The sequence below is a fragment of the Mytilus californianus genome, unplaced genomic scaffold (assembly GCF_021869535.1).
Source record: "Mytilus californianus isolate M0D057914Y unplaced genomic scaffold, xbMytCali1.0.p SCAF_1, whole genome shotgun sequence".
NCBI lineage: Eukaryota > Metazoa > Mollusca > Bivalvia > Mytilida > Mytilidae > Mytilus > Mytilus californianus.
In genome coordinates, this window is record NW_026262581.1 from 112,728,437 (window position 1) to 112,752,675 (window position 24,239).

At 32.1% G+C, this 24,239-nt stretch overlaps 1 protein-coding gene and 1 long non-coding RNA gene across 4 annotated transcripts in view; one reads left to right on the plus strand and one right to left on the minus strand.

Moving 5' to 3' along the window:
• The window catches only part of LOC127711450 (uncharacterized), a 344,411-nt gene that overhangs the window by 222,584 nt on the left and 97,588 nt on the right, over positions 1-24,239 (plus strand). The window contains exon 2 of one of the 2 annotated variants that reach the window (XR_007986708.1): positions 330-813. This is a non-coding gene — a long non-coding RNA (uncharacterized LOC127711450). Of the gene's footprint in view, positions 1-169; positions 814-24,239 lie in introns of both variants that reach the window. The other variant, XR_007986713.1, reaches the window with a different exon arrangement.
• The window catches only part of LOC127711096 (regulator of telomere elongation helicase 1-like), a 46,211-nt gene continuing 27,800 nt past the window's right edge, over positions 5,829-24,239 (minus strand). For both annotated transcript variants that reach the window (XM_052217056.1, XM_052217051.1), the window contains exons 21-35: positions 23,758-23,835; positions 22,914-22,991; positions 22,502-22,642; positions 20,562-20,677; positions 19,683-19,806; positions 19,101-19,251; positions 17,338-17,450; positions 15,579-15,605; positions 15,160-15,231; positions 14,501-14,608; positions 13,306-13,450; positions 11,276-11,407; positions 9,422-9,742; positions 8,564-8,661; positions 5,829-5,969 (exon numbers count right to left, since the gene is read on the minus strand). In XM_052217056.1, coding sequence (XP_052073016.1) covers positions 5,883-5,969; positions 8,564-8,661; positions 9,422-9,742; positions 11,276-11,407; positions 13,306-13,450; positions 14,501-14,608; positions 15,160-15,231; positions 15,579-15,605; positions 17,338-17,450; positions 19,101-19,251; positions 19,683-19,806; positions 20,562-20,677; positions 22,502-22,642; positions 22,914-22,991; positions 23,758-23,835 — 1,791 coding nt within the window. In that variant the 3' untranslated portion in view covers positions 5,829-5,882. The remainder of the gene's footprint in view (positions 5,970-8,563; positions 8,662-9,421; positions 9,743-11,275; positions 11,408-13,305; positions 13,451-14,500; positions 14,609-15,159; positions 15,232-15,578; positions 15,606-17,337; positions 17,451-19,100; positions 19,252-19,682; positions 19,807-20,561; positions 20,678-22,501; positions 22,643-22,913; positions 22,992-23,757; positions 23,836-24,239) is intronic.

Sequence of the window (24,239 nt, forward strand, 5' to 3'; positions counted from 1 at the left end):
TTATACGACCGCAAAAAAATTTTTGTGGTCGTATATTGGTATGACGTTGGCGTCGTCGTCGTCGTCGTCCGGCGTCGGCGTCGTCGTCCGGCGTCGTCCGAAGACACATTGGTTTTCGCACTCTAACTTTAGTTTAAGTGAATGGATCCTTATGAAATTTTACCACAAGGTTCAATACCACAAAAGGAAGGTTGGGATTGATTTTGGGGGTTATGGTAATAACAGTAAAGGAATTAGGGGCCAAAAAGGGGCCAAAAATAAGCATTTTTGTAACTTCCAGACATAACTTGTGTGTTAGTGTATGGATCTCTCTGACATTGTACCACAAGGTTCCATATCACTAAAGGAATGCTGGGATTGATTTTGGGGGTAATTGCCTCAAAATTTTAGGAATTGGGTGCCAAAAAAGGGGCAAAAAACATGCATTTTTCTAGTTTCATGATAATAACTTGTGTGTAAGTGTGTGGATCTTTCTGAAATTGTACTACAAGGTTCCATATCACAAAGGGAAAGCTCGAATTGAGTTTTGGGGTAATTGCCCAAAACGTTTAGGAATAAGGGGCCAAAAAGGGGCAAAAAATAAGCATTTTTCTCTTTTCCAGACAATAACTTGTGTTCAAGTGTATGGATCTCTCTGAAATTGTACTGCAAGGTACCACACCACAAAGGGAAGGCTGGGATTGATTTTTAGGGTAATTGCCTCAAAATTTAAGGAATTAGGGGCCAAAAGGGGGGAAAAAACAAGCATTTTTCTAGTTTCATGACAATAACTTGTGTGTAAGTGTATGGATCTTTATGAAATTGTACTACAAGGTTCCATATCACATAGGGAAAGCTGGGTTTGAGTTCGGGGTAATTGCCCTAAACGTTTAGGAATTTGGGGCCTAAAAACAAGCATTTTTCTAGTTTCCAGACAATAACTTTTGTTCAAGTGTATGGATCTCTATGAAATTGTACTGCAAGGTACCATACCACAAAGGGAAGGCTGGGATTGAGTTTGGGGGTGATGAATCATAAGGGGTTCAAAAAATTTGGGAGAGGGATTTTTTTTGCCTTTTTTTCCTTTTTTTTCTTTAAAATTTTCCATTTTAAATTGGTTATTTCTGATTTATATATAAAAGCAAATAATAATGATATGGTTTGAATAGGTAAATTAAAAAATTTTAAGTTCTTAGACCACATTCATTCTGTGTCAGAAACCTATGCTGTGTCAAATATTTAATCACAATCCAAATTCAGTGCTGTATCAAGCTTGAATGTTGTGTCCATACTTGCCCCAACTGTTCAGGTTTGACCTCTGCGGTCGTATCAAGCTGCGCCCAGCAGAGCATTTTATTTATTGTTTACCATGCTTTACAAGCCATTTTAGTTGTTCCCATCCATGTGGTAATTAAAATTCTTGTTTCACTGTAATACCTTCCAATTAATATGAATCCAAATTAAGATTATTCAGTCCCAGGGGATGCTCCAGTTTAACAATCATAACTTATTCTGAAAGTAGTAGTACAATGTATTTGAGTTGCACTTATTTGCTCACAGAGTCCATGCTTTTTCAATTATTATTCATTCGTTTATGAAGTGACGGGCTATAAATACATAAATATTTTATCTTTGTTAATTTATCCATTTACCTATTCCAATATCTTATAAGGCTATTAAATAGTAAACTACTGGAATAGATTGTATTGTTTTTATGAAAGTATTTTGTTATGTGTCACTGTCACTATTTTCCTTTTCCCAGTAAGTTTTGTATTACCAGTTTATTGTCTGTAATATAGGAATTCTTTCAAATATGTAGACTTTCATACCTTGATTGAATATTATTGTTTGTCATGTCACATATGAACTTTATATTTATTGGATAACCTCTGAGCATCTTAGAGAGACTCATTCATTGGAAAAAAAATCATTTGCCTTTTTATGTTCATGAAGACATCTGTAGACTATATTTAACTGTATGTTTGTAACTTGAATGCAAAGAATGCATTATGTGGTTGTGAAATAGATGGAATACATTTACATGTCTTAATTTGTAACATCAGGCCTTCATTAAATGTTGTCAAGTATACAGCTTTCATTCTTCAGCCATTTGTAGTTGGTTTGTTCAAGGGTAAGAATTTACAATAAACTTTCTATCCACTCAGGGAGTTAATAGGGAATCAATATTTTATTTTATTTTTACAATTCCTACATTTCCATTATTTTTTTATCACATTGCAAGTAGAACAAGCAAGCACAAAGACTTGTATTGGAAATAACAACTGTTATTCAATATTGAAATATGGAGGTGACAATAGCCAGATGTAATAATTTGGAAAAAACATTAATGTGAATTTTCACCAATTGGTAAATGTACAGGACCATCTCCAAAATATACAGATTTAGGCTACATTTAATAATGGTCTTCATTGATGAATGGAAAATCACACAAACAAAAATGTTTAAAAAGGCTGAAATAAAGTTTAGAAGACCTGGATGCTGCATATCTTGTATGCAGATAAAATTGAACTGGAAACAGGGAATGTGTCAAAGAGACAACAACAACCTGACCAAAGAGCAGAAAACAGCCCAAGACCACCAATGGGTCTTCACAGCGAGAAAATCCTGCACCCGGAGGCAGGCTTCAACTGGCCCCTAAACAAAAAGGTTTACTAGTTCAGCGAAAATGGACATCACACTAAACTCTGAAAAATTAAATGAATCAAAATTAAAAATAACATACACGACAAACAAAGGCCAGAAGTTCCTGACTAGGGACAGGCGCAAAAATGTGGGGTTAAACATGTTTTATGAGATCTCAACCCTCCCCTAGTATACCTCTAGTCAATGTAGAAAAAACAAACACACAGCAATACGCACAGTAAAACTCAGTTTAAAAGAAGTCTGAGTCCAATGTTAGAATAGGTAACAGAAGAAACTAAGTATACATTCTTTTTAGTGGCCAGCTGAAGCCCGCCTCTGGGTGCGGAATTTCCTCACTGTGTTGGAAGACCCATTGTTGGCCTTGGGCTATTTTCTGCTCTGGTTGGTTGTTGTCTCTGATGCATTCCCTGTTTCCATTCTCAATTTTAAAATGACAATGACAAGATGCCTTATGGTGATATCTCCATTGTCCTTGACTGCATTTTCATGGTTAAGCAACTAATTAAAAAAAATATAGTTTGTCATGTGAAATACTCGCCTATGATGAGTAATAGGATAACTATATTTGGTTTAGATTTCGTGGTCTACTCCTTGTATGGAATGATTGTAAGGTGTACATGTCAATCTTGCACATTTCATCTGACCTTGACCTCATTTTCAAGGTTTATTGGTCAATGTTAAGTTTGTGGTTTCATCAGTTTAAATGATATTAGGCTATAGCTAGGGGTCAACTTTATTTGATGTATGATAGGACTGTAAAGTATACACATCTCTCTGGCAGGGTTGACTTAACCCTGACCTCATTTTCATGGGTTATTAGTCAATGTTAAGTTTTCCTGATTAGGTCTCGTTCTCAGATACTATAATCTTTAGGTCAACTATATTTCATGTATGGAATGATAGTGAGGTGTAATAAATGTCTGTATGAATGGGTTCTTCTTAACTTGACCTAATTTATGTCTTTTTTTCGTCACAGTATGCAAGACATGGGTATTGCTATCCTGCGACGATGTAAATTATTTGAATAAAGCTTTATATTTCAGAAGGTAGATTTGTCCATTGTCCTTGACCTCATTTTCATGGTTTAGTCAACTTTAGTGACCGTGAAAAAAATTGGTTTTTTGTCATGTGAATTTCTCACTTATTATGAATATAAGGATAACTATATTTGGTATATGGGTTCTTTGCAATGCCTACATGTCCTTTAGAAAGTGTTCACCTGACCTCGACCTCATTTCATGGATCAGTGATCAAAGTTACGTGATAAGGTCGGTTTCTCAAATACTGTAAGCAGTATTTCAACTATATGTGGTGTATGGAATGATTATAAAGGGTACATATAGGTCAGACAGGTTTCATCTGACCTTGACCTCATTTTCATGGTTCATTGGTAAATGTTAAGTTTTTGTGTTTTGGTTTGTTTTTTAAGTCCTATAATCAATATGTCAACTATGTTTAATGTATAGATTGAATGTAAGGTGTAAACGTTTGGTCTAGCCAGTATCATCTGACCTTGACCTTATTTTCATGGTTCATTGATCAATTTTAAGTTTTTGTGTTTTAATTGATTTTCAAATACTAATAGCAATAGGTCAGCTATGTTTGGAACAATTTTAAGGTGTTCATGTCTGTCTGGCAGGTGTTATACGACCTTGACCTAATTTTTTTGGTTCATTGGTCAACAAGTTTTCATACTTTTGTAAGTTTATCAGATACTATAAGCAACAGGTCAACTATATTTGGTGTATGGAATGATTGCAAGATGTATATGTCTGTCTGCCCTGGAACATCTGACCATGACCTCATTATTTTAGAACATTGATAATGTTAAGTTTATGTGATACTTGTAGTAAAACCTTCATGTTACAGACTTTCAACATAAATTCAATGATAAGTAAAACAGGCGAGACATTTCAGTGTGTGCACTCTCATCTTTGATCATTGGTCAATGTTAAGTTTATTGTGATTAGTTCCATTTCTTAGATACTAAAAGTTGTAAGTCAACTTAATTTGACTAATGGAATGATTGTAAGTTGTACACTTTTGTCCATTCATCTTAAGTTGACCTTATTTTCATTGTTTATTGGTCAACATGAATTTTTGGTTGCACCCTTTTCTCAACAAGCAAGAGGTAAACAATTTTTTAGTAGGGAAAAGCGTTCATCTTGCAGGATCTGTATGACCTTGATCTTAAAGATTTTCAACATCAAATTCAATGATGATTAGAAAAGCAGGCGAGACTTCTTCGAGTGAGCACCATTGTTTTTTTCTCACCTGCAAAAATTCTAAAAAAAATCCAAGATAAAGGGATTCTAGTCCAACAGTGACTGTAAACTTTTTATTAAACTTTATATATCAGATGCCTAATAGTCTGGCATTTGACCTTATTTCATGGTTTTGTGACAGCATAAACTTCATCATTTACTTTTTTTATCATAAGATTATATTCTGTTATTTAGACTAATAGGAAAATTGGATTTAGAGTTTTGCCTGTACAATTTCAATAACAAACATGGCAGAGTAAAACATTGAAATTTTCCTATTTCTTGCTTTAAGTACTCCATAATTTACAACCCTGCCCTGCAATTTTAATTTTTGGAGTGTGGAGACGGTGGACAATACACAGCCAAATTCAGTTACTTAAAAGGAGTTATCTGATAATTTTGGTGCAGATATGAAGATAGGTAGATCTTGCCATTCGTAGCCTTTTTGTACTGTTGAATTTTCTCTTGTCTATTGTGGTTTTCAAGATATGAGACAATTAATGCATTTTACCTCTATGTTCTACTTTTAGCCATGTAGGTGGCAGGAACAAAAATCAAAAACTTTTAGACTAGATACCTTCAGACTAAATTTGTCTAGTGGTTTCAGAGAAGATTTTTTTTTAAAAGTTAACAACAACGATAGTGACATAAGCCAAGTGATGCCAATAGCTCATAGGGCCAGTTGAGCTAATTAAACAACTGATAAAGACTCATTAGAAAAGGTTTTTTTCAGGGTTGGCCAGATATCATAAATGTTGCAGATTGCAGGGCCAAAATTTGTGACTTAACTTTCATTAGGTGCTGAGGTGTCTTTTATAACTCCCTGCCTAAGATACATGTATATAATACAATGAATTGATGCTAGCCTAAATTAACTCAAGTCAGTGACTGAATAACCAAGTAAAAGAGTTAAAAGTGTTATAATTTTTTGTATATTTTAATTATGAGGTAAATAATTCATGCACCAATAGTCAATCATTCTAGTTCAGGTCCAGCAAAATATTTTGCAGTGAGGTGTCTTCTTCTAACTGGCTGTTTGCAAACTGGACAAACTTTGCTAGTCTGAAAATATAAACTTCATGGTCAGTGTCATTTGGTGGAAAGATACTCAAGGCAATAACCCAGTAATCTGTGAAGCTTATAGTCATTCACATGCAGTACATCAATTGTTTGAATGTATAATGGTACAATATCTAATTCTGGATAGGACCATGGTCTATTGTTAAAACATATTCATGTGATGGACAGAGCTTACCTCTTGATTTGAATGTGGTCAGGGCCGTAACTAGCCTCTTTTAAAAGTGAGGCCAAATATATTAGCCGAGCGAAGCGAGGTGAAAAAAATTTCGGTGAGGGGTCATGGCCCCTAGAAGCTCTGGAAAAAATGACGCAAAATTGTGCATTCTGAGCGTTTCTCGGACCCGTTCTTAATCTGAAACGCAAGTTTTGTTTTAATTATGTTTTCGACAATATTCTGGTCTCGAAGCAAAATATATAGATTCATTGTAAGACTAAGTGTTTAGGGACAACATCAAAAGTCCGATAAGTAGGATAAAGCAAAAATCGTATTTCACATAATTAAGTGTGTGGCTGCTGTTTTTTTGTTTTTTTAATTGAGTTTCGGCTTGCAGAAAACGTATTATACCTGTCAATTATTTTTTTTTTCAAATCAAGTTAAGAGGGCACTGATTATCATTTATTTAACTATGTGAATTCAGATTTTATAACGCATTTCAATTACAACTTGATGTAGTTCCTAACTGGGATAAAAGGGTACACTCAGGGTAGACTCAGGAAAACTGTTCTTAGACCTCATTGCTACATTTTATACCGGCTAATTAATGTCGGATCTGTCTGTTCTGGTCTTGTATTGTGTTTATACTTTGGTGTATTTTTTTGTGACTTTGAAATTTATTCACAGTACAATACTTTAAGTACCGCTTAAGTCGAGGCTAGGGGCTGTCTTGGACTTGTTGTAGGGTATGAATGATTCTTCCATTGTTGAAGACCCTCAAGCGACTGTCAAGATGAAGAACAGGAATAAAAACCCTGTTCACTGATAATTTGTACTTTTTCTATGTTGTGTGTGCGATTTTGTCCCATGCACATTTACTCCATATCCCTTTATTTTCTATTTAAGGACCTGAACACGGCTTAATGCAAGTTTAGCCCTTCAATGTAAAAGGTCGTATGGCAATACATGATTTTTCTTTTTAAATGATTTGATTCCGGGAGATTGGTTGCCTCACTTTAATTTAACCCATGTTAGCTTTTTAGTTTTATTTACAGAAAAGAGAGCCAGTCTTGTATTCTTTAATATAAAGTTTAATTTTCCATGAAAAAAAACGACCAATTTTTCTATGTCCGGTAGCATCGAATATTCTCAAAACCAATTTTTCGAACAATATCTGGACATTGCTGGACATGCAACATTGCCAAACCACACAACCTTTCACCCGTTATTGTTGATCTTTCCCAAGTCTTAAGTCTACTCAAAGCAGAGAATGAACGTTTACAACATACAGATGCTACGAGAAGAATCAAAAACAGCTTAGTATTGGACAACTGAAGTGTTAGTCATAAAGATTGATTGATTGATTGGTGTTCGCTTAACGCCGCCGCAGAACAAAAAAAGCGAGAGCTAATTTCAAATATTTTTACAATTAAAAGTAGTTTTTTAAAATTAGACAAAAGGTCCTTAAATATAATAAAACTCAAGTTTAAAACAAAATTAATAAATTGAATTTACAAAGGAAATTCAACACTAAGACAATAGTCATAAAGAAGGGCAATAAACGAACAAAAGACAAACCCGGTAACAGATAAGACACATAACGACAAATAATAGACCATCAACACTGAAAACTAAAAATAAATGAGGAACGTGGATCCCGAAAAACAGAACAGAACTTGCATCTTGCAAGACACTCGCCGTGAAAAAAATTTGATATGAAGACAAGCTTTTGTTTCAACTTATCATTTTTTTTTCGAAATTTTCAACATGAGGCATTTGCCTCAATGTAGTTACGGCCCTGGTGGTCTAAGATAATTATGTATGAAACTAAGTACCTTTTGTACATTCAATGACAAAAATGTTCTAAACATGGGAAACCAGAAAAAAAAATGATCATAATTGGTAACAAATAAGAGGTGCACATTTTAAATGTGTGCAATCAATGTGCAAAGTTTGAATGACACTGAAGGAATACTATTAGAGATACACATGGTACAAACTAGGTATCCTCTGTGTGTTTTGGATGGAGTGGATCAATAATAGATCTGATCTAATAACCTCTAGAAATGCAAATAAAAATAGGCAAAATATGTGTCAATATTGTCAATTAATCACCAATAACTTGATAACTGTAAATCTTATAATCAGATTTATGGTAGATAAGACATGAAAATTAAACTTTTCTAGTGATTTTTACATAAAATGGTATTGATTTACTAGTAATTAACATATGTTTTTTTATATAGCAATAAACATTTCATTGTATTAAAATCATCTATCATAGTCTTACTAAAAATGTAAAGTGAAAGAAAAAAATGTTAACAGGAAAAAATAAGCATATCGTAGGCTGCAAAATAGCAATTTTCATACATCACTCAAACTTTATATGATTTGGGTTTTTTTACCACTTGCTAAAACTTACATCAAAAGCTGTTCTCCAACAAGGAAAACAACAGATATGTCCACATCCTGCTTCAAATGGTCTTTCTGCATTTTTTTGGCAGCATTCACAATTATATCCTATAAGTATAAAACATTTGTTCTCTGTATCATTGTTAAGGTTTTATGATAGTATTTTTTTTGTAATGCAGGTAATGCAACACTTTACATATGAGGCCTTCATAAGCTTGTCATATGCTGGAAGTTTATACTTATCTATGGTGTCCATGTGGTGAGTCAGTTGCTAGTTTTTATTCTATACATTTGGGATATTTTCTTCTTTAAATCTACCCCAAATCTTTTCATTTTCATTATAACACGAACTGTATAAATAATAAAACTTATTTCAATTTTCAATAATATTTTTATTATCACAATTCTACATGCAATCAAATGATTTTTTTCCTTTTGTTGTTACAGATTAACAATAATAATCTGTGCACATTAATCCCTGTATGTCTGTTGTTAAATATTACCTTTTAGTGTATTGTCCCATACATTCTACATGTACACAAAAAATGGCAAGTTTTAAGATGTGTTAAAGGTTTTAAGGAAATAAAACCACGGAATCTTGAGCTATTGTACAAGTGTGTAGTAAATAAACCTTCCATGATGGACAGATTTAAACTGCTATATTATGTAAATGTCAGTTAATCTTAAACCAACAAAGATACAACAGAGAATGACCTTGGTATAGAATAAGTTTATACTTATTTTAGTTTTTTTCTTTCATTATAAGAACATTGTCGCTAGTTTGGTGATTGTTTAATAGCATACAATAACAATATCTGAAATCCATAAACGTTTATATAGTAACACAAGTCTACAAGTGTATATTTACCTGATGGATATTTACTTGGACAAGTTATGTCATCAGCCTTTACAATAACATTGCTATCATGCTTCCGAGATGGTGAACATGGTTCTGTTTCTTCAAATAAATCCTCTGAACTTTGATTTAGATAGTCTGATTGTTTTACTGATGAGGATGGCACATTTTCTACATTGTTTTTAGTCAAAGGACAGTTCTCACTTTGAATAGTGTTATTTGATACATTAACTTCCTTAGGTAAGTTTACTGCTATTTGTTTTGCTGTATTAGAAGCTTCAGGTAAACTGCTTAAATTTGTATGGATAGTTTTCTGTCGTTTATCTGCATTACCTAGATAAGATATTTAAATTCAGTCAAGACCATAAATAATATCATACAATATATTCAAGTAAAGCAAGATTTTGAATCCATGGAGTTTCACTCAGCAGAGTTAAAAATGCATGTTTTTTGTGACAAATAGATTTTCAATAGATTTTCATTGAAGTTATATGTTCATGAGTTTCTTATGATATTGCCATAAACATTATCACATACAGAAGTAAAAATAACAATTGGCATTAAATAACTTCCACTAGACCTAATATTAATCTTTTACTTTTCAAGAAAGAGTTGGAATAAACTGTTAAAAAAAGAGGTATGTCTCATCTGTGTAGCATGTCATCTATACAAAAGTTTCAGTCAATGGATCATGACTAGAGAGGTGAGCCAATAATCTCCATGGAAATGAAATGTCATGACTAGAGAGGTGAGCCAATAATCTCCTTGGAAATGAAATGTCATGACTAGAGAGGTGAGCCAATAATCTCCATGGAAATGAAATGTCATGACTAGAGAGGTGAGCCAATAATCTCCATGGAAATGAAATGTCATGACTAGAGAGGTGAGCCAATAACCTCCATGGAAATGAAATGTCATGACTAGAGAGGTGAGCCAATAACCTCCATGGAAATGAAATGTCATGACTAGAGAGGTGAGCCAATAACCTCCATGGAAATGAAATGTCATGACTAGAGAGGTGAGCCAATAATCTCCATGGAAATGAAATGTCATGACTAGAGAGGTGAGCCAATAATCTCCATGGAAATGAAATGTCATGACTAGAGAGGTGAGCCAATAATCTCCATGGAAATGAAATGTCATGACTAGAGAGGTGAGCCAATAACCTCCATGGAAATGAAATGTCATGACTAGAGAGGTGAGCCAATAATCTCCATGGAAATGAAATGTCATGACTAGAGAGGTGAGCCAATAATCTCCATGGAAATGAAATGTGCCAATAGTAATACAACTGCATGCAAAATATCATGGACTTATTATTTTTTTGGAAACTGATCTTCTTACTAATATGTAACTGTCAACTAGTTCTGAACATCTCAGTGTACACAAGATATGAACTTTGATGTAATTTTTTACTGAAGTCCGTAAAGCATGAAAAAGATATCCTTTATTTGCTAAGATACTGACCAACTTTCTTAAATGTGCATTCAATGAATATTAAATCAACCTAAACCTTATTGTACATGATACGTAAACTTTGAAAATGCTAAAAAATTTTCCAAAGTTTTATTTTGCTGTTGCTTTTTCTATATCAATTATTTTTTTCTAATTTTGCATTTGTTTTTGTTTTTTCTAATTTTGCATTTGTTTTTTTTTTCTTTTTTCTTCATACATGAATATTCAAAATTCAATATTTAATTAACTGGTACAGTAAATTCCGAATGCAAAGTGTCTTCCCCAAGTTTTATTTTGCTGTTGTGTTTCCTATTTAAAATTTTGTTATTGTTTCTTTGTTGTTTATCAGTAAAAAAAAACACACATTAAGATATTGTACCAAGAATTTGATATTCCTAAAATATTGCTCACATGAGTTATCTGTATGTAGCCTCTTTCTGAGAATGGAATCTTCTGGTCGGTAACCACACCCAGTTCCTGTTATACTTTTACACAGCTTGTCATATTCACATTTATCTTTAGGTCTCACAAAACGATAAAATTCTGGAAAAAGTATAAAGTCAATATGAATACAGGAATTAATAAACAGCTGCGCCATGAGCGCATGATACGCCCATCGTCTTGTGTGTGAATTTTTATGCAATAAGCATAAATAGTTTCTGACATACGGCGTGACATGCGAAAACCCCCTTTTTTTTTTACAAAAAACTCAATATCTCTAAAATAAATTTTGAATCAAAACCAAAATGTATACAGATCTTTAGATTAATATAACTAAGAAGTGTGTAAAATTTTAAGCAATAATCATAAATCATTTTTGAGATACGGCGCGACATGTGAAAAAAAAACACACACCTGTTTTAGTTACTAAGTCCCGTAACTCAAAAAGTTTTAATGTTATTTTCACCAAAAAGTATACAGATTGTTTGACCATCATAAGAAACAACTATGTGAAGTTTCATGAAATTTGGATAAGTCATTCTCAAGTTACGGTGCGACATGTTTACACCGGACAGACAGACGGACGGACACTGGACATTTGTATACCATAATATGTCCCGTCAAAAATTGACGGGCGTATAAAAAATAATGCATTGGATTTTGCTTTCATATCAAAGCTAAATAAACAAAAGTCTGGTTATTTGCTACAATTTGTCATAAATAAGAAAATAAAAGTAATACCAAGACCTCCTCCAATGTGGATGTAAAGTTACTATATAAATAATCTTTAATAAAATGTAGTTTCACACTCTTTCCCAGATCATATTTTATATTAAATTTTATACTCATTCTTTAAATGTACATTTTAATGACACTCCTATCTCAGGCGTTTGTCAGGGTGGAATTCTTTTCTAAGCTTTAACCAACCAGATACAATATTATTGGTAATAGGGGTTTTCCTGTAATTATCAACAACAAATAGAGGAATTTGAAAACAAAGTAAATACACATTGGAACATACAATCATGAAAGTGTTTGTCAGATTACTTCTTTTAAAAATTAAATATGAAAATAAATATTCAATTTATAGTCTAGCATTATATATATAGAATACATGTGTTTATTTGCAGAACATTGCACATGTACAAATTGTCTTATCATCAAACATCAGAGATCCTACATGTAAAGTGTTCTGGTGAACATGGGCATACTTATATCTGTATAAAATTGCATATGGGTGTTTTCCTTTTGATTTCATTAACGGATAAAATGACATAGGGTTGGCACATTAAAATAGGGTTGGTCTGTCAATTGTACACATTTTTTTGTCTAATGAAGGTGCCGAAATTAAAATGTACATGTATGTTCATTCTCTGAAGTCTGGAAAGAGATTTGGTGTATGTGTATAAATAAACAAGAGTTAAAAAGAGCAATATATAGTGTATGATATCCTATGACAAATTTGTTAACAGTATCAAAATTATAAATATTTTGATGATTAAATATGTTATCAAAATACTCTAGTTTAAGTCAATATATTGCTAATGGTTGGTAACCACATAGAGCCTCATATATTCCAAATCATTGTCTTATGTACTGGGTAGGTAAAGGAATGTATAAATAGATTGATGTTTAACATTCAGAGGCAAATATTACATGCATATCATGATGAAAACATTTAATGTTAATGTGAAATGGATATGAACCCTACTTTGTACTAGACCAACATACTGAGCCAGATTTATAACATGCTAGTTTACATGCAAAAGTCAGAAATAGCATCCTACTCAGACATATTAACCAGAAACCAAGCCAACCAGTCTTCTCTTTCTCCTAAATGCTGCATGCTTTGTGGAGAAGCAGAATATACCATTTTTTCAAGTCTTTGGTTTGGCCCAGTATAGGATTGAATCCACAACCTTACTCACTTGAGGTTAGCACACTTTTAGAGACCAATGAATCCATAGGAACTCAATGCTGAATGTTATATTTTAACAAACCTCTAAAGAAAGGATAAAGCTGACTGTCTTCTGTAAAAACCCCAACTAAAACTGGAGTCAACTGTTGAAAATCTCCAATCTTCTTATAATCTACTAATGCCTTTGAAAACATCTTGTATCTTTCACCATATAACACTCTTTTTACCTGAAAACAAAGTTAAGTCCAATTTGCCACATAATAAAAAAATGTTTCTGTAACTCAATTAAATATAAAAAAATAAGGAGAATATATGAATAAATTATTCATTTCAATACAATTACTAGAAGGACAAAAATGTTAAGTAAAAGCAGGAAACATTCCCCACTTAACTTCATTACTAAAGCTGCAAAAAAGGGACTAGAGGCTCCCAGGAGACTGAATTGCTTGTCTTGCATCAATTCCTAATGTTAAATGCAAGAAAGCCTTTTAAGCCTCTTAGTAATTACAAGTTTATACAGAAATGAACTAATTTCAATAATGGCTTGTAAAATATAAAATTGCTTCATGAAACAAGATAAAACAATATTCAAGTTCTTGTCCAAAGTAACAAACCTCTTTAGTAGTTGTCATATCTTATTGCTATTGTTATTTGGAGAATTTTTTGTTTGCAGATTTATCTTATTGCTTTTGTTATTTGGAGAATTTTTTGTTTGCAGATTTATTCAGAACTTGTTTTTAGAATGGACTAAAAGAGCTTGATAATTTGAAGACACCTGTCTATTGTTGAAGACTGTATAGTGACCTTTAGATGTTTTTTTGGTTATTCATGTCATTTGGTTACTGTCTCATTGACGTAAACCCCACATCTCCTTCATGCATACAAAAAGTTATGGCATCATGGGACATTTTGTTCATACAATGGTTAGTTTCAATGTTGGCATTAAAAGTACAACATCATCTCATCACAATACACCAGGAAAAATATTTTCTTAAAAGTTACAATTATAACTTTAAAATTTATCAAATGTTACTGTGGTAATGTATTTTTTGGCAATTTGGAAATGCTAATGACTTAGAACATAAAAGTCCTTCTATCCTTTTTCCTTCACATTGATTTAGTACTATCATTTGGTACATTTTATTGATGTCCCATTAATCTCAATGCCATAAATCTTGTAAAAATAATTCAGATTTGTCAATTCTTTTTTTTGGCTCCAACTTTCAAATGAGAGATTTGTAAGTTTATGGACTATTGTGGTGTGACCATACACAAACCTCAGCTATATAAGACTCAGCTGTTTGTAAATGATTAGATTTTACTGTTGATGGTATGTCATCTAGAATGTCAGCAGCAGAACTCTTACTATCTGTTTCCCCTCTTTTCTGAAATTAAAAGATCAAATTTCACTGTAAATTCAAACTCCACATTTGTGATAAAAAAGAGCAATATTTTTACCAAATTCAGTTATTAGTTTTTAAGGGGTACCTAATTAGAAAATGAAAGACTGATAAGACCATGGACGAAATAGAGCTTTAAATGACATAAACCAGGTATAAACTAGAACTGTGAGTGAACTCACAAAAGGATAGCCTACCCTACTTGCATGAGACTATTACCACATATTGTAAATATTGAAGTAAATAATTTTGATTATCTCCCTTTTAAATTGCAGGACCAGTACTATATTCCGTTATTCAATTTCTGAGGTAATGTTCTACAACTGTGTATAGTTTTATCAACAAGTATGCACACGTTGCTGTGCTAAACATACACCCACTGATAATTCAAAGCATAGGAAAACAGGAAGTTGGTGTCCGAAGATCTGAATTTGTTCTGTTTGTGTGCAGAAATTACAAATGTTTAGATTGTCTGTAGGTATCAAACTTTTTATCATGTCACTTCTCAAATATCTTAAACTGCAATTAGTTATTACCTTAATTGTAATCTTCTTCCTAGCCTGCTTTTTGTAGACCATTTTATCTGGTGGAAGTCTAAATGGTGAACCCTGAAATATTAACCTGACATTATCATAATTTCAGTCTGTACAACTGCCTACCGGTACATCAAAACATGGACTTTGTATTTGTCTCTGTTTTTTTCTTATTCTTACAGCATTAATTGTTAATTTCATATAAGGATTAACATGTAGTTACTTCAAAAGATTGGAGAGTCAGTGACTAATAGAATCTGAAAGAAAAGGTAATAGAACCATTGTTGTAGGCATTACTCCTCTAACAAACAAATCTCAATGACCATATATTTCAATAATTAAATGATAACTAATAGGATCTTTTACAATATTCTATGACATTTGTGAAAGCATACTTCTACTACTAATAATAAAAATATTACCTGACTATCATTATCTGGTGATTTACACTGAAAATAAATATGTGTAATTTCAACTGCAAATTAAAAAAAATATAAATCATACTTTTCCATATACCGGGTATATCTAAGTAAACAAGCAATCAATATCTTAATATTCATTCAACATTCTCTGCTGAAAATTCTTTAAAATTCTATTTTTTTAAGAACAAATTCTAGCACTTTATTCTGAAATTTTATAAAATGCCTAAAATATTTGAACATTAGACATTTTGATGAGTTTAAAGTTTAAAACAACTCCATAGCAAATTAACAATAAAACTTATTAAAAGCATATTCCAGATGTGAACAGGTTAATAGGATAAGAGAATCTTCCTGCTAGTCCAACATGCTGAGTCACATTTTTAACATTCTAGTTCACAAGGTAACATGTTTTCCTGATGACTGTTACCTTGTGAACTAGAATGTTAAAAATCCTCCAGGTGTGGGATTTTCTTGCTGTGTTGAAGACCCATTGGTGGCCTTCAGCTGTTTTCTGTTCATTGGTCAGGTTGTTGTCTCTTTGACACATTCCCCATTTCCATTCTCAATTTTATCCTACTACACAATTTTTTTCACCTCCAAGCCGTCCAGACATTGCTCTTAATCCCACATGCTTAGAGGAGAAGTAGCAAATATCAATTCTAAAGTTTTTGGTTTGACCAGGAACAGAGATTGAACCCATGACCTCCTGCACTTGAGGAGAGCAGGCTTTATATGAAACCTCCAATATAGTTTGGTCTTAATCAATGATAAGTCTTGCATCCTAAAAAATCTGTACAATTACTGTTGAATAAAAGGTTTTATTGGTATGATAATTAAGATATTACTATAGTTGTTTCCTTTAAGAAAAGAATGAACTAAGGCTGGAAAAGGGCACAGACTTTGCTTCCAATAAACTGTTAACACAGAGATATGTCTTGCCTTTTTGTTATTTTAATAATGCAAATGTTGAAATTAAAATTACAATACATGCATTAACTTGTAAACTATATGAAAAAGTTTCAAAGTCAATGAACCATGCTGAGGGGGTGGGGCCATATAATCTCCATGGAAATGAGACTTTCATTGACTTAACTTTAGTGGTTCATCTTAAACTGATTTAATCACAAATTTTAATATGTAAACTATGCAATTATTCAGTCAATAGACCACGACTGAAGGGGCTGGGCCAAATAATCTCCATGGAAATGAAATGTGCAAATGCTAATACATCTGTATACAAAATATCATTGATCTACTACTAATGGTTCCCCTTAATCTGACCTAATCACAAACTAATACATGTAAACTAAGCAAAAGTTCAAAGTCAATAGACCATGACTGAGGGTTAAGGAGCAAATATTCTCTATGGAAATGAGATGTGCTAATGTTTATACAACTGTATACCAATAATCATTGACCTATCACTAATGATTCCTCTTAAACTGACCTTCACAAAATAATACATGTAATCTAAGCAAAAGTTTCAAATTCAATAGACCATGGCTGAGTGGGTGGGGCCAAATAATCTCCATGGAAATGAGATGTGTCAGTGCTAATACAACTGCATACCAAATATCATTGACCATACGACTAGTGGTTCACCATAAACTGACCTAAATACAAACTAATACATTGTTGAAGCTGCCGCTGAAAACAGCATACCTATGTCTCGCATTTTGACTCCTTCAAGGCGAAACAAAAACAGGAATGACAAAAAATTAATAATTATAAGTTCAAACACTGAAACTCCTGAACATACCTCACTGTCTGTTAATGCTCCAAGTAATCCTCTTTTAATTTCCTGAGTTGAAGATGAAGTTTTGCTACCTCCTTCATACTGAATACTTAACTTAGCATAGTTATTACTGCTATCTACCAAAATAATACATTTTCAAAATTAACAATCCTTGTTAGAATGTACTTAATATCCATAATGATAGGTTGTGCCATCTTGCCTTTTCAAGAGACATCGGTGATTAATACCATTATGTCATGTCATCATGTCATGTAATGTACTATATCAAGATAGAAAGAGGTTGTTACCATGCTATTGTACTTTTTGTCCAAATATATATAAATTTCAACAACTAATGAGCCCGAAAACCTATACTGTTCTTGAAAAACTATGTAGATGTATAAAAAAATATAAATGTGAGGGTCACTCCTCCTGGTTAGTTTGTAATTCAATACTTTATGTCTGTATTGTTCACATGTGCTTTAGTATTTAATGTAATTGTTTATATATATATTCTCTGTAACTATGTAATTTGTAGTTAATGAGAAATAAAATTCATTCATTCATTCATATTTCAGAGTGAAATAACAACTGAAAAGAAAACAACTGACACAGCAAACTTGTTTCACACATATATAATGTATCACTATTAAACTTTGTGTTGGTTTTTTTTAAATCATGTAGTTAATTAAATCCTGACAGTTTAGTAAATAAAATTTATAAATCAATTGTTAACAGTTACTCACACTGTTGTTTTGGATTTGACCACCAAAATTTTGCAAAGGATCGACACAATTTTGGTATTTTGCAATAGAAATAATATTGAGGACCAGCAGATGAGTAAAAAAAGTTTTCGTGAAGTCTGAATGTAAGAAGAACAAGTGTACACATGTTGAAATGTCTTTTCTACTTTACTGATTATGATTGAATTTCATGCTGAAAATCCTTAAGATTAACTAACGTCTTACTAATAACATAAACTTAACATTATCATGGTAATTATAATGATACTTAAAAATGAGGTGAATGTCAGATAAACCATGTTATAGAGTTCACATAGTGGTCCAACGGATTTGACCACCAAAATTTTGCAAAGGACCGACACAATTTTGGTATTTTGCGATAGAAGTAATATTGAGGACCAGCAGATTTTCTTCAAGGACCACCTGAGAAAAAAGTTTTCGTGAAGTCTGAATGTTAGGTGGACTTGATTACCCAATATAGTTGACCTATTACTAGTTTCTATGTAACATTAACCTAACCTTTGGAAAGTTTCATACTTTTGTTACATTGACTTAACCTTTGGAATGACTACTTCAGTAACATTGGCCTTACATTTGGAATGTTTCAGACTTATGTTATGCTGACCTAACCTTTGGAATGTTTCAGACTTATGTAACATTGACATAACCTTTGGAATATTTCAGACTTATGTAGCATTGACATAACCTTAGTAATATTTCAGACTTTTGTAGCATTGACGTAACATTTGGAATAATTCAGACTTACGTAACATTGACATAACATTTGGAATGTTTCAGACTTATATAACATTGGCCTAACCTTTTGAATATTTCAGACTTGTATAACATTGGCCTAAACTTTGGAATGTGTCAGACTTATGTTACATTGGTTACCTTTGGAAAGTTTTAGACTAATATTACATTGGCCTAACCTTTGGAATATTTCAGACTTGTATAACATAAGAACAACCTTTGGAATGTGTCAGACTTATGTTACATTGGTTACCTTTGGAATGTTTTAAACTAATATTACATTGGCCTAACCTTTGGATTGTTTCAGACTTGCAACATGGTCAGATACTTTTCCAGCTTTGACAAGATTTGTAGGACCAGCTGATCTTGACATAGTTGGAAGGAAATATGCTCCAGGTGAATTTTTTATACCAATCTTTTTCTTAGGCTTTGATGCAGGCATCTGTAATTAACAGAAATTACATTTTATGCTTAGAAGTTCTACTAGTCATGCTTGGTATGTACAGATGTATTTACACTTTTGGCATTTAGCTGAATATTGTGTTGGAATGACTCCAGATCTGTCTAGGAATAACATTCTGAGGTCAAGCAACCATTACTTTTTAATAATGATGTCAATTTTTTAAAATTGTGATGCAATATTTCACTGGAACTTACATGATTTAAAGTAATGGCAGACAAATTTGCATACAAGTATAAATATGTCTATTGGATCATCACTCTTAGCATTTCACAAAAATAAGTATAAGGTAAAGTTTGTCAAGTAGTTGCATCAACTATTTTATGATCAATTTTAGATTATATTGGACATTAATAATATAACAAGTATCAAATTTTATGAGTAAATTTTTATTCTATAAAAAAAATAATTACCTTCTGTTCAGCAGTTTTAAAGAACACTGTTATTTCCTTTAGTGCTTGTCCAAAGTTTTGACACTTTTGAACATTTGGCCTCACCCAGATTGGCAACTGACTTATTGAATCAGGTGATGAAAACCTAAAATAAAAACTAAGATACTTATTTGAACTGTACAAACCATTTTAAAAAGTTGTCCCTAGTATTTTTCAATCTTAAAATAGTCACAACTACACTATTTTTAGTGTGCAATCTTCTAAAAAAATAACTCATGTATTATAAAACCCCACAAAATTAACAATGTAGTTTTGATGTGGTTTTTTAAAGAACAAATGGTATTTTATATAGATCTGTATAATAGGGGAAATTTTGGCATGGTCAAACCAAAGACTTGAAAATAGGTATTTGGTACTTCTTCACTTAGCATGCAGCATTTAGGGAAAAGACCAAAAATAGGATGCAAAGGAGTGAGAATGATGTTTCTAGGTAAGGCATGTCTTCCTGCAGTTTCCTTGTGAACTCCATTTTGTTAGATAAATGTTTTTCCTTTTTTGAAGATTCAACCATTGCTTGATTGTTGGTACAACCATCCACTGTTTGATTGTTAGTACAACCATCCACTGTTTGTTAGTACAACTAAAATCTCAGTGGCTTCATGGTTGTGTGATTACTTTGATTGTGGAAGGTTGTATTCTTGTTCTTAAGCCTAATCAAAGTAAAGGTTTAAACATCCATTAATACATACATACACTCCTCATTAAATAGTAAACAGTATTCCCTTAGTTTATGATTTATTTGCTATTATGCTGTAAAACATAATGTTGTTTGTAAATCTGAACATGTCATTTTTAAAAGAATATAATTTTGAATGTAGATGTAGCATTTTTACAATATACCTTGTATCACAGAGTAAAATGGCACCAAAATCTTGTCTGTGTCGGATAACTCTTCCAATAGCCTGATTTACTGCTCTTGAGGCTTGCTGTCTGTACCATTCTTTACCTGTTAAATGCTGTAATTTGATACTAATCAAGATGTACTGTCAGCTATTGCTTTACCATAAGTATTTGGTTAACAGAAAATTGACATCAAACAGTATAGCTTGCTCAAATGAAACTCAATGCCAAAATTTAACTTATAATAAGAATATTTTTGATTTTTCAAATGAACTGATAAGGAGGAACCAATCTTTCCTTCATTAACAAATTTATGAAAGAGACTAAAATATCTGTAACACTCCAAAACGTGTCTATTTCTCCCAAACATGTCCTTAAAATCTCAAATCACCCAAACATGTCTGATTTCACAACCCCCAAACAGTTCTAATATTGTCCACTTTAAAAACGCCAGAACGTCTCAAATGGCCAAGACATGGTACACTATCTACCGTGTAAGATGAAATCCCTGACTTCTGCATTCAACAGACACCAGATAAGAAAAAGAATGGCACAATAAATATTTATTTTTTACTTGCAGTGATTTTATTTATTTTTTATCAATATGATTAATATTGTTTTAAATCTAAAATGGAGGTACATCACACTTAAGAAATCAAAAATATTTTCCCAGTGCTTCAACTATTGATTAAATGGTAATTCATAAGAATAAGTTTGTTCAACGCCAGTTGTTAATATTTAGCATGATTGCAAGTTTATTTGCAACACATAAATAAACTCTTGACTGTTGATTGCTTAATGTCCAGTAGCAAATGTCATGCATATCTCGAACAAACATAAAAATTGCAATTAATTAGTTTTGAACAGTTAAATTTGTCCTTTACTAAGTGAATTCTTTTGTACTAATTTACTTCAGTAATGCCTAACTATCTAAATAATATATGAGGGCATCACATAGCCTGCTCTCTACAAAAGTGGTGTCTGGGTTTTTAAAGAGTTACTGTCACAATTTTACAAAAAAAAAACAAAACAAAACTAATGTTCCTGTAATTATATTGATTGGATTTGTATTTAAACAACATATGTGATTACAATAAGCAGTGCTTTGCTTCTGCGCCAATTGGCATTTCATTTGCACCCAAAAAATCTTTTATTTACACCACAAACTATATTTCATTTTCGCCAAAATAATACATTTCATTTGCGCCAAAATAACACATTTCTTTGCACTAATCATGCAGGTAAATAGTATAGATAATAAATCTATTTTAAAAAGATGTATTAAACATAGTTTTGCAAAATATAAAATATTCATCATAAATTGCAGTCATCAATAAACGAAAATGAAAACATTAAACTCTGAATTTGAGTGTTTTTTTTTAAAAGGTGAAAATTGACACAAATGCAACCTTTAATAACAGTGGACAAGTTTGGGTGTTTTTAAATCATGGACACAATTGTGTGTTCATAAGAGGGAGACGTTTTGGCCTCATGATATGGACATGTTTGGGGGATTGGATATGTTTGGGCGTATTTTTTTTTAAAAGTGGACATGATTGGGCGTTCATAAAAAGGACACACAATGACGCTTTTTAGCAACTAGACATGTTTTACAGTTCAGTGAGGTCATATGGACACGTCTGGGGGAATAGACACGTTTCTGATTGTTACATATCTTTTTCAACTGTATACAGTCCTTTATCCCTGATGATTTATGAGAATTTCCAATATAACTTATAGATCTATGGGGCTTAATTGCTGCAAAAATAATCAATCTATGCTGATTTTCAAATTAGTCTGCAATATTGCTAATGATTTCATGAAACTTCAATGAAAAATGTAGGTACTAGAGAACTTATAATGTTAATTATCCATATCATTAATATTTTTTCAAAGGGGCATAAATAAAAAAAAAGACCTTAAGGAAAATATTTTGATACCTTTATATTAGGTCTTCTTTTAACTTCATCTAAATACTGCATTTTAAGAACTACTCTTGGATCCATATATGGTGGATATGGGAGACCAGTTATCACAACAGCTCTACCATTTTCATCAGCAAAGTCTAATCCTTCACTAACCTTATAAGTAAAAATTAACCTGGTAGAAATTTTCTCAATCAAGTCATAAATAACTAAATCCTCTTCTGAGCAAAACTGAAAATGTTCATAGAATAATACATTTTGTAACATTTTCTTGATTCAAAATCCTATAACAGTTTGTTAAATTTTTAAATTTTTAACTGATTGAAAGGTCAAATAACAAGAACATTTGTTTAGTAACTTCAAACTTGAATTGTGTGAATATTTGAAAATCTTATTCATAGCATGTAACTTTATTATGACATCTTACCTTTCCTCTGCATACTGCAACAAATATGGCTCCATTTAATGATGGGTCATTTATTTTATCATAAAATTCAAACATAGCCTACAACAGAAATGACAACCAATGTTATAATTTTAGTTAATGCCATGCTGTAATAAAAGTAACAAGAATGTGTCCATAGTACATGGATGCCCCATTCGCACTATCATTTTCTATGTTCAGTGGACCGTGAAATTGGGGTCAAAACTCTAATTTGGCATTAAAATTAGAAAGATCATATCATAGGGAACATGTGTACAAAGTCTAAAGTTGATTGGACCTCAATTTCATCAAAAACTTTCTTGACCAAATACTTTAACCTGAAGCAGGACAGACGGACTGACAAACTGACGAACGAACGAACAAATGGATGCACAGACCGAAAAACATAATGCCCCTAGGTGGGGCATAAAAACAAGAGTTATTTTTTGCAAGATAATGAAAGTACATGAATATAGAAAATCTGATATAGTGCTATCTATGATAAATAGTTAGTTAATAAATAAATCTCTCCTTCTCCTTCAACCTTACCTTTATGATAATTCATAGGTCTTTATGGATTTTTGTTAGTTGGGGGTTTAAATCTGCTGTATGGATCTGACAACCTTTTAAGGGAATGGAGCCAAAGTCCAGTAGTCAAAGAAAAACCATCTTTGATGTTAACTTTGGAGTTGATTATCAGTTGGAGAGTTTAGATGATGAAAAAGAATGATACTGATTATATTGTGTATGAAACTTTTCTGGTGCCTGATAAAATGTAAATATAAATGGAGGTTACATACAGTTCTTACTGTAAAATCATATTTCTTCACATCTTATTAAAACTTACATCTTGGAAGTCCATTTTCCCTCTAGGTTCTACAAATATAGGCTTATATTGAGCTATTCTGTTGTATATGTTGTTCTCCTAAAATAAAAAAATAAACTTTTATTGCAAGAACTTAAGAAAAGCAACATTAAATGGGCCATGTCATAGATTTTATCATTTGTATCTTACGATTTGTTCCAACGAACATAGACTTTGATTAAGTATTAATTACCATTTGTTATCTTTACATCATTCTCTAATATTTGTTATGCCTTTTTTAAAATGGAGTTAATATCCCTTACTGATAAAGAAGAGTAATAAATATAGAATAAAGGATATTTAGTTTTTAATGTTTACTTTATCACAGTGAATACCACGAGAATCTGAAGGATAAGCCTGATACTTCACCATGATAAAGTTAGTATCAAAAGCATAAAGTCCTTTATTTACAGTGATTTGATTTTAAGTGTTGCTGTCCATCCATTGCAGTTCATTGAAAATTC